Below are 11,504 nucleotides of genomic sequence, written 5' to 3' on the forward strand. Positions count from 1 at the left end.
AATAATGGAAGCAATCATATACCATATTGGGAACGTAACATGTATGGACAGGGTACAAACTTGATCACAATAAAATGATAATGCAAATCACAGGAAAAACAATTAGACCTTGGCAGTAAAATTCTCTTTTTATTTTATTTTTTCATTCGATAGGGTCCATGGGATTAGAACCCTCGTTCATGATAGTGCGACCTAACCATCCAGCTATCTCATTCGACATCCTCTAGGCAACTTTAACTTCACCATATTATGCTTAGAAGGATGCACAGCTCAAATTATGAAAGCAAGACCATGAAAATGCATGTATTTCTTTGTTATTTTAGATTATTAAGACTCATTCTCTCTCAATGCATGTGTGCATGATTAAGTGGGGTAAGCAGATGTCTGCATGTGCTTGCATAATGCACAAACATGGGCACCAATGAATGTATATGTGAACCAAAGCAGGGGCTGGTGAAGAAAATGTTAATTACAAAGGACAATGTCAAACCCATGAGTATCAAAAAGGGGATATAAAAGAATTATTTACGGGCTGATGAACTGTTAAGATTCACCAAGCTGAGCTTTGAAATCCAATGTGCAAGCCGTTTCTTGTGGTCTTGGCAAGTAGAGCTCTGGAGCAGGTTGAGTGTGCCATCGCGCACAAGAGAAGACTCAAACTGTTCCAAGACCTTAACAATCTGCCAGAATTCCGGCCTCTTTTCAGGAAGCAGAGCCCAGCATTGCTCGATCAAAGCTTGAAGTGGGGGAGGGCAAGTTGGTGGGATAGGAGGCCTTGTATTCTGGACCAGCAAAACAATTTCTTGTTAGGGGGGTGGCAGGAAGACCAAAAGCAGACCAGAAGTAAACAAGATGGAAGACAGCTCATGTTAATAGCACAATAATAAAGATGATGACAGCGGCGTACCTTGTCCACCACCGCAAACGCCGCCTGAATGGGTGTCATATCCTCGTACGGAATAGTCCCAGCAACCATTTCCCACAAAACAAGACCGAAGCTATAAACATCAACCTTGTGTCCATAAGGCTTGTGCTTGATCATCTCAGGTGCCATCCACCGATAAGTTCCTGGATCTTCAGTCAGAGCATCACAATAAGCCTCTTCACAAGCTATACCAAAATCTGCAATTTTCAGGTGATGCTCTTGATCAAAAAGCATGTTCTCAGGTTTAAGGTCTCTGTGTATAACCCCTTGGGAATGCAGGTACTCCATTCCCCGAGCAATATCAAGAGCAATTGCTATCAGCTTTTGAAGACAAAGGCATTCAAGCTTAAGTTTGTGCAGGTAAGCCCTTAAAGATCCACCAGACAGGTATTCGGTGATCACACCAAAAACTGGTGGTTGTCTAAATGCTGCTACTAACTGAAAAGAATGAATTCCACATAAGTGATTTATGAATATCCTGAACACCAAGAATACAATTATCCACAAACAAGAAACACAATTGCTGAAATACAGCCTGCTTGGTTCCTGAATTTGAAAGCTGACCTCGTGTAACCAAAGTTTCATTTTGACCCATGGCATCCATACTGTGTAAAAAAGATGAATTCATTCTCAACAAATGTATGAGAATGATCTTTTCCCAGTTTCTGTGGTATAGTTTATGTATTTCATGTAGTTTAGAGAACAAAATTTCTGAATTCCATGCAAACAGATTTTAAGTTCATGAGAAAATCATGTAATTAGTGCCTAAAATGGAAACCAGACAACATGAAATTGGCACTTAAACAAGATACTGGCTCATAAAGGACATGGAAGCAGAGGAACTTAAAACATCACTTTGCATGATATAACTGAAATCAGCGACTCGGAGAGATTGTCCAACTTGAGAAAGGTTGGAGTTGAAAGTCAACAGTATGTAATTGAGACTTGCCTGGACAAGCACCAGAATGAATTTCAAACAAGTTATTCATATTCCTGCCTGAAACAGATTATGGCGTAAAACCAAGAGGGTAAACAGACACTAATGGATCACAAATTAGTAACAGTTTCAACTGTTGATGAAAAGTAGGCATTTGAAAGATAAGACGCAAATGTATACGAAATAGAGAAATCAATCACTAATCACTAATCTGTGGATAAAAAAATTACCAGAAAAGGTCTAAAAATCGTCTTGAACTGCAACATTTACTATGCAATTAAGAAAAAGTAACAGAAACATGAATCAGGTTGAATTGCTCAGGTCAAAAGCCTACTTCATGAACTAGGTTTTTTGACTCTAGACCATATCAGTTTACATAAAGTTGTCAAAGCTCCAACTCTGATCAAGCTTTCAGACCCAACTGTAAGTATCATCCATCCTATTCCTGTGTTCAGTTTCATTTCTTTCTTTTTTTTTGGTCTTTTATAATAGAACATCATGTCAGTAAAAGTAAATTAATTCCGAAGAGTAACAGTAGGGGGTGTAGCACAAAGACCATTGAGAAGAACCATTATTTTTTACATTAAAGCAAACAATAACTTTATTTTTGTCAACAGCAAGAACCAAAAAAAAAAAAGGAATAATCTGCATTTCAGATGAGGATTGAAATTATACAATACAACCTGATCTGCAACAATTTAAAATCACTTGGTGTCTTCTTCCAATACTTCTACCAGCAGGACAAAAACAAAATTCACAGAGAACATAAGAAATACCATGTAGCAGCCAATTCAATTCATTAAGTTCCAATAAGAATAATACAAGACAATAAGCATCAAAAGTTCTGTTTCAAAGGCATGGCCCATAAAGGATTGACCAAAAAATAGCTGAAGTGCCAAATAAATGCAGGTACCATCATCACTCGTGTTCTCTCAAAAAGATAAAAGTAGTAACTTATTTACCTGTATCACATTTTTGTGGTGAAGATGAGAGAGAAGGGTAACCTCTCTATTGAACTGTTTCTCCAGCCGAGCAGCCATGACTCCATTTTCATCATCAGGTTGCCTGATAACCTTGACAGCAACAGGCTGATCCTTGTAAAGTCCGTAATATAGTTTACTATGAGCTCCAGAAGCAAATCTAAAACCCAAAAATAATTTTGAAAGGTCAACCTTCCACTCATCAGTTGTTTCCAGAGCTGTAACTCTTCCTCCAGCATGATCAAAGTACTTGGTCCATGAGCATTCCTTTCGTAGCTTTGATTTATCATTGAATTTACTAGATGAAGCAGATATCTGAACTGAATCAGTCAAATTATGGTTGTGCAGATCTCTTGAAAACAATCTGTTGATGAAAGTTTTATCATGCTCTCTTCTTCTTGAAATTGGAGTTGAGAACCTTTTGCGATCCAACCTGGCTTCCTTAAATTCATCTGAGACTGCAGTTTGAGGAAAGGGCGACAATGCTCTTGATCGGGTTGGGACATGTTTTCGCTGTTCTTTCTCCAAATTATTTGCAGCTTTAGATGAACTCTGCGCAGTTTCTGTTTTTCTAGAGGGCTGGGCAATTGAGCCAGAGTTAAACCCCTTCACAGTTGAAACAGAACTATGATCTGGTTTGAAAGAAGAAGAAACAGATGAAACCCTAGATGGATCCCATCTGTGACAAACAGTATGTGAATAATTTGCCCGTCTCACCCAAGAGCTATAGCTGATATCATCCATTGTTACGTTAACTCTCGAGTAGCAGTGAGCAAAACTAATCAACAAATGATTTCAAATAGAAAATCATTACAGCAAGCACGTCCTCGCTCGGAACACTAAATTCCAAGAAACCAGTGTCCTACCAATCTTATGCCCATTATATACATGCAAAAAGGGAATAAAAAAATCCATCAAGCACTCCTCTAATAGACCCAATAACATAATATCTCAATCCCACATCACCATCGAAGCTTGGGTTTTCCTTCCTCCTTAAATCCAATTTAACAATAAACCGAAAGAAAAAACAAGTATAACCTGTGAATAACAGCAGAAAAGGAAAAGTCAGATACGATCCAGCAACTCAAAGAAAATAGGCAAGAAAGGACTCTTGTTATGGCAAAACCCTAACACGAAAACAAAGAGAAACAACCATCTACAGCCATTACGAAAAAAAAAACAGAGAAAACAAGAGAGAGAGAGAGGTTCAGATCCCTATTATGCAATAAACGAAAGGAGTTGAAAAGAAAACAGAAAAAGAAGAAGATAACAAGAAAGGAATTCAAAAGTCCATCACAGGTATGAAGAAAGAAGATCGGAAGAAATTAACTCAAACATAGCGTACGTATTATTATTAAAAAAAATCCAACCTACAAGGAAAGAAAACCAATTCCTCGAAACCATACATAACTAAAGCATTCTCCATTGACCACAAAACTACAGAAAGATCAAATCGCAAGAGAAATGCCCACGTTTTGAAACCATAATCAACCATCAAATTTTCAATAAGAAAGAACCTAATTGTCCATCAGGGCTTCATTCAAAACCAATCAAGCCCTAGAACAAAAGAAACCCAATTCACGAAGTCAAGATTAAAGCATCAAACAGAGCACCATTGACCACAAGAATGCAGAAAACAACAGAAAATCAATCACCAGAGAAAAACAGCTGATGTGAAATCCCCATAACGAGCTTTTCACATGCAACCATTTTGGCTTCTCAAGACCAAGAAGCCAGAAATCAAATACCCGTCAAGCGAATACCTTTCCAAACCAATCAATCACCCAAAACGAAAGAACCCAAATTCACAACCCAAGAACCAAAGCAGAAGAACACGTTCTATCATGTGATCTCACATCCATATAAAACCACCAAGTTCTAGGTAAAAAATCCAACCGTCGAAAACCAGAGAAAACAACAGCCCACCATGAATTCAACGCAGACAAACAACAAACAAAATATTGGGTAACTCCCAATCCCCACAAAAAACCCAATAAAGAAACACCAAAATAAGGAAACCCAGAAGAAGATTCCATGTTGGGCATCTCCCCTTCGATAAAAAAAAACCCAAAAAAACCAAGAAGAAGACAACCATGAATCCCAACAAGCAGAATTGGGCAAGCCATACCTCAAGCGATACGAGCTCCAATATCTATTGAGTTCAACAGGGTAGGATCAAACCCTCTCTCTCTCTCTAGCCGGGCTGGCTAGGAGTTATTCAGGGGAGGAATTCAACAGAGTGATCTGAATACGAATTCGTATATCCTTGAGGGAATGCTTATACGCGTAGGTGTACGGCGTTCTGGAGGGCGAAGTTAGATTCGCTATGATTGAATTGGAGTGGGGGCCCACTACGAGCCCTCAAAGTCAAGGGGGTGCGCAATTGAGTTGGAAGGAGCGTCAGGAAAAGGCTCTTTTAGTCTTTTAAACAAACCTTTCGCTTTCAGGGATTTGGGGGTGGTGAATTGGTGCGACCATTCTTCGTGGATCCAATGACCATATTGCCCACATAGCTCGTCATGGTTTACTTGGGGATAGGTAATTAACCACACTAACTAACCATGGCTAAAAAAGAATTAATACATGATTAAGAAGGAATTTTCGTTAAAAAAAGACGGATGAAAAAAATGAGTTACAAAAAAAAGAAAAAGAAAAAAAATGGTGTATACTATGTGCCGGTTTAAGTTTATTTTTTATTTTACAAATAAGAGGTTAAACATGGCCACATGGGTATGTATACGAGATTTAAACCTTGAAAATCATGTTAGGGTATAGGAAGTAAAGGGTTCAAATTTAAGACTCAATATGACTCCAGCATGAGATCTGATCATGAAAAGCAAAACCATGCAAAGCAAAATCGTACTCGAGAAAGAGAGATTCCATAATCACTAAAAGCAAAACCACAAATAAGACTTCATAATTGTATATAATGACAAACAACTAATATTTCAAAAGTATAATAAAGGACACGAAGGATCGCACAGCAAAGACATAGCAGTAGAACAAGCGAGAGGAGTTCAAGCAATAGCAAAAGGAGAAGAATAAGAAAGTTGGGGTGTTTTAGGCTTGACAAGGTTTGCTTCGAGAGGCTTTTTCTTGTGTTGTTCACATACTCGACTATTGAACATGTCTCCCTTTTATAACTTTCATCTTTCGGTTTTCCTTTGGCTCAACTTTGCAGACAAACTCAGCGAAATTGTTGGAACGGGCATTAAACAAAAACGGTTTTATAAAAGTTTATTTGAAATTGGTTTTGATAACTGTCCAAGCATATCCACGAACGGGCCCTTATTCATGGATATGCCAAGATGTATGGATAATGGCCACATATCCCAACATCTCCCACTTGGCTATATATCTGTCGGCCTTGCTTCCACTATTGTGGGCTTTCCATGCAATGATTACAGATTTTCTATAAGGATTTGCCTCGTAATCACAAGTATCTTAATCTCATATGTGCCACATGTTTTGTGAACAGATCCTCAAGAATCCTTTTCGTAAGAGGATCTGCTACCATGCCTGATGATGGTAGATAATCAACGGTTATCTCATTCTGTTCAATTATATCATGTATATAGTGGTATTTTACCATTATATGCTTGCTTTTAGAGTTATCTGCTCCACTTTTCATCAAAGAGATAACAGCCTGATTGTCACAAAAAAAGTGTACAGGTTCAAATACAAGATCTAGTTTTAAATCATAGATGAAACTTCTAATCCACACTGCAAAGGTTATGGCTGCATTACAAGCAATATACTCAGCTTTCTGAGTATACAGGGCCACACAACCTTAATTTTTACACGACCAGGCTACTGCACCTCATCCAAACAGGAATATATAGTCAGAGGTAGACTTATTGTCATCTTTGCATCCTGCAAAGTCAACATCTGAGTACCCGATCAAATCAAGTTTGTCAGATTAAAAACTCAACTGTAATCCTTTTGAGCCTTTCAAATATCGATTTTTTTTTTTACAGCCTGCCAGTGAGGCCAACCAGGATTACTTTGATATCTGCTAACAAGACCTAATGCAAAACTTATATCAGGTCTTGTACAGAGCATAACGTACATTAAGCTTCCAACAGCCTGAGCATAAGGTACATCTAGCCTTTGTTGGTTTTCTCCTGGACAATCACTTTTGCTTAAGTTCACCCCTTAAGCAACCGGAGTCCCAATGGGTTTCAAGTCATGCATTCTATATTTCTTCAAAATATAGTCAATATATCTTTTTTGACTCAAGCTGAAAATTTTTTATTCTCGATTTCTGGTAATTTTGATTCCCAGAATATATGAAGCTTCACCCATATCTTTCATTTCGAAGTTGGTATACAACCAACTCTTTGTGTTGACTATCATATTATTATCATTTTCAGTCAAGAATATATCATCAACATAAAGAGATAAAATGCAAAAGTGATTCCCACTTTTCCAGACATATACACAGTGGTCTAATTGATTGGCTTCATATCCAATCTTGGTTATTGCTTTATGAAAAGCCAAATACCACTGTCTTGGTGATTGCTTAAGCTCATACAAGGATTTTTTCAACTTGTATACTTTGTCATTTTCTGTGACATATCCTTCTGGCTGAAACATATAAATGGTTTCTTTTAATTCACCATTCAAGAAAGCAGTTTTTACATCCATCTGCCACACATCTAGATCATAATGAGCTGCTATGGATAATATTATCCTGATGGATGCAAACTTAGCAACTGGTGAGTAGGTTTCAGTGTAATCAACACCTTCTCTTTGGAATAAACCTTTGCCTACCAGTCTTGTTTTGAATTTGTCTATTGACCCATCAGCCTTGTACTTCTTTTTAAGAACCCATTTACAATCGACTGGTTTCCTTCCTTCAGGAAAATCAGTTAATTCACAGACTTGATTCTTTTCAATGAATTTAATTTCTTCATCCATAGTCCTTTTTCATTCTGATGCTTCATGTGATTTAATAGCATCAGAATATGATAGATTGACGGTCATTTCATCTATATCTACTGAATAGCATAACTCTTTAGTCAGATACACATAATAATCATCCAGATAGGATGGAGGAGCTCTAGTCCTCTTATGACCGCTTAAACTTTGAGAAGTAGAGGAGCCTGGATCAGTTGGTTCATTGCCTAACTGATCCACAGTTGGTTCATTGCCAAACTATTCATCTTGATCATCAAAATCATTCAATAAATCAAAGGGATCATCAATAGGATCACTGGATTCATTGTTGAGTCCTTCTAGGAACTCAACATCTCTACTCTCAATCAGTCCCAACCTTTCATGGTATAACCTGTAGCCTTTTAATCCTTTAGGATATCCGATAAAAATACCTCTAATAGATCTATTGTCCAACTTATCCATAGTTGGATCCAAGATCTTAGCATGTGCTACAGAACCCCATCTCCTAAGATGGCTCAAATCTGGTTTCATACCAGTCCAACTTTCATACGAAGTTGTTGGGACGGCTTTGCATGGCACTCTATTCAGGGTATACATTACTGTATTTACAGGTTCACTCCAAAAAACTTTGGGTAATTGTGCTCCTGCCAACATAGTCCTAACCATGTTCAAGAGGGTTCTATTGCACCTCTCTGCAACACCATTTTGTTGTGGTGTTCTTGGCATGGTTCTTTGCCTATTAATGCCAAGATCTTTACAAAATTCACAGAACTCATTCGAGGTGTATTCACCTCCCTTGTCTGACCTAATTATTTTAATATATCTTTCAAGTTGTCTCTCAACTTTGCTTTTATATTATTTAAATTTTTTAAGAGCTTCTGATTTATGTTTAATCATGTATAAGTAGTCGTATCTTGAGAAATCATCAATAACTGTTATAAAATATAACATTCCGCTGTGAGTTTGGAATCTAAATGGTCCATAAATATCAGTATGAATTATTTCTAACAAATCTTTAGCACGTACAATATTTGATGGAAAAGATTTTCTAGCCATTTTTCCATATATACAAGTTTCACATTTTTCAAAGTGTGATTCATTAAACGTAAGAATTATTCATTGTTGTGCTAAATTTTTCATTTTTTTATGCTTATATGTCCAAGTCTTTTATGCCATGCATTTATATCAATGTTAAAGACACAATCAATATAAGCGGAAACTGATTCTTTATTATCACACAGATTAAACATACAATGTTCTTTGACAAAAGTTTCTTCAAATAAGACTGCTATGTTTCCCTATTATGACTTTCCCAGGAATGAATCTGACTTCAAATTCTTTTCTAGTTAATGCTGGAACAAAAACTAAGTTCCTCCTCATTGAGGGTACATAAAGAACTTCATTAAGGACACTTGTTTCACCTACATTAAGTCTATAAGACCCAATTCCACGTACATCACAATAGGTGTTATTTCCCATGTACACCTTGTGTTCTCCTGGACCTAATTCTTTCATGTTTACAGATCCATTTATGGTTTTAGCTATGTGTCGGGTTGTTCCAGAATCAACCCACCATCCTGAGAGTTCCTCATTTGCAAAGAGGCATTCAAACACCACGCAGACAACTTCTTTATTATCAAGTCTTTTTTTGTTATTCAGTTTTCCATGCTGTCCATTGTTCATGTTGAAGGTCTTTGTCTTGCAGTTCCTTTGGATGTGTCCCATCTTTCCACATTTGAAGCACTTTACTTGAGGTTCATTTCTCTGAGGCCTTCTGAAGTTGGTGTCCTGTCCTTTATTGAATCTGTTGTTTTCTTTTCCTTTAAAGTTATTATTGTTTCTTTTAAAGGGTACTTGATTGTTGGATGAGACATCTTGAGCTATCATGAGTTCTGACTTTTTATCCTTGGCCATGTGTTCTTGTTCTATTTCCAGTTGCAGAGGTAACTCATTAAAGTTTAGACGTTTAGTATTCAGCCTAAGTGTTGTGGTTACCATCCTCCAAGATACAGGCAGACTATTCAAGATTGTTAAGATTTTCATCCTATCAGGTATCACGTTTCCAGCTATTGCTAAGTCTTTTGCCATGACCAACATACGGTTCACATGATCTACTACGTTGTCTGACTCTTTCATTTTATATGAATTGTATTGTTCTAATAGCAGTTGAACATGTACTTCGGATGTAGTATCATATTTAGACCCAATTGCTTCCATCATTTCATTAGCTGTTTTATAATCTTCAAAGACTCTAATCAGGTCATCATCCATATATGTTAGCATAATTGTTCTAGATATAAGATCATCTCTTAAATATTTTTCATATTTTTCTTTCTCCTCTTTTGACCCTATTTCTCCAGAATTTTCTATTTGTTTGTGTAATACATATTCTAAACCCTCAAGTGTAAGAGCTAAAGGTATTCTTCTTTTCCAGATTGAAAAATCATAAAACCCAAAACATTCTCATGCATCCAAAGAAAATGGAAAAGATGAACAAATAAATTAATGTTTATATTTTAAAACCATTTTTGTGTGTGGAAAAACTGCATATCCACATTTACCAGATCCAATATTACCAGATATATTGCAAATCTGGATTTAACCCTACTTCAATTGAGTTGGATTCAGATATATTGTTTACATTTCAAGTTCAAATTCAGATCTATTGTTTAATTTTGGATTCAAATTCTATGATCTGACCTGTATCTGACACATTTGCACAAATTTATATATTTGCTCTGTCACCATCTACTGGCAATTATGCTCCAATTGACATACAACAACAACAACAACTACGCCTTCATACCAAAACAATTGGGGTCGGCGATATGAACCAAAAAAGAAAATCATTCTGGGTCTTCCACATGAATCCTTCTCCTCCAATTGACATAAATAAAATAAAAAGTCCACATGGCAAGAACCAAAGTGGGGATGAGAGAGCTTTCAAGCCATGCTAAAAGCGTATGTTATGCAAATGTTGATGTACACAAAAGAAGGTTTTTAATAATTGAAATGATCTTATATAAGTAGGTTAGTGTTAACCCAGCTTTCTCTGTCGAAAAAAAATGCCTTATAACTGTGGGGTATGTATGTGGCAAGGGGATGCTTGATTTGCCACCGGAAAAATGATTTGAATTTGTATGGTTTGGAATCACAAGCCCCCCCCCCCCCCCCCCTTGTAGTTCCGCTTGTCATTCAAATAAGGAAACAAGTAAATGAGGGTCATTCTCTCACGCACCATTTTCTCATGTTTCTTTTGACATGAAAGAATAGAGCGCGTGAGAACCATGGGATTATCTCGGCCGTTTCTTTCAAAAAATTAAGATCCTTGACAGTTTTAGTACTGAAAAGTTTGTCTAGAAGTTTATTTTCAAAGAACATGGGAGTCCTTTGGGAATGCTAGGCAAAGGTGGGTGTCTAAATGAAAATTTTCCCAAGAACAAGTTGTGATTGGGGTATGCCTTGACTTGATTTTGCAATGAATTAGTTGAAATACATATAATCCCTAGCATGGCTTGAATGGACAAATTAATTGTGAATTTTGGTCCATGCGTATCATGCTTGACTTAATTACAAGACGTGGTACGTACTAGCCAAGTGATTTAAGAACCGTACTGCTCATAGTTATGGCTACAATGAAAGTTATATATCCAGCCATTAAGTTTATAATGCCAATTATTTATGTTTGTTTTCTAAAATTTATTTGATTTATTAAATTTTATCTTTTTAAAAAAACATAGGTGCACATGGATTTTAGAGTACT

General features: G+C 36.8%; 1 protein-coding gene across 1 annotated transcript; it reads right to left on the reverse strand.

The window, feature by feature from the left end:
* Positions 1-293: 293 nt before the first annotated feature.
* On the reverse strand, positions 294-5,102 carry LOC149836920 (serine/threonine/tyrosine-protein kinase HT1-like). Its single transcript, XM_090007182.1, has 4 exons — positions 4,971-5,102; positions 2,825-3,880; positions 908-1,363; positions 294-782 (listed from the first exon to the last, which is right to left on the reverse strand). The coding sequence occupies exons 2-4, from the start codon at positions 3,584-3,586 to the stop codon at positions 522-524; spliced, it is 1,479 nt and encodes a 492-aa protein (XP_089863308.1). The 5' UTR covers positions 3,587-3,880; positions 4,971-5,102; the 3' UTR covers positions 294-521.
* Between the last annotated feature and the right edge of the window lie 6,402 nt (positions 5,103-11,504).

This window comes from Nuphar pumila, chromosome 5 (genome assembly GCF_984573655.1).
Source record: "Nuphar pumila chromosome 5, dmNupPumi1.hap1.1, whole genome shotgun sequence".
Classification (NCBI taxonomy): Eukaryota; Viridiplantae; Streptophyta; class Magnoliopsida; order Nymphaeales; family Nymphaeaceae; genus Nuphar; species Nuphar pumila.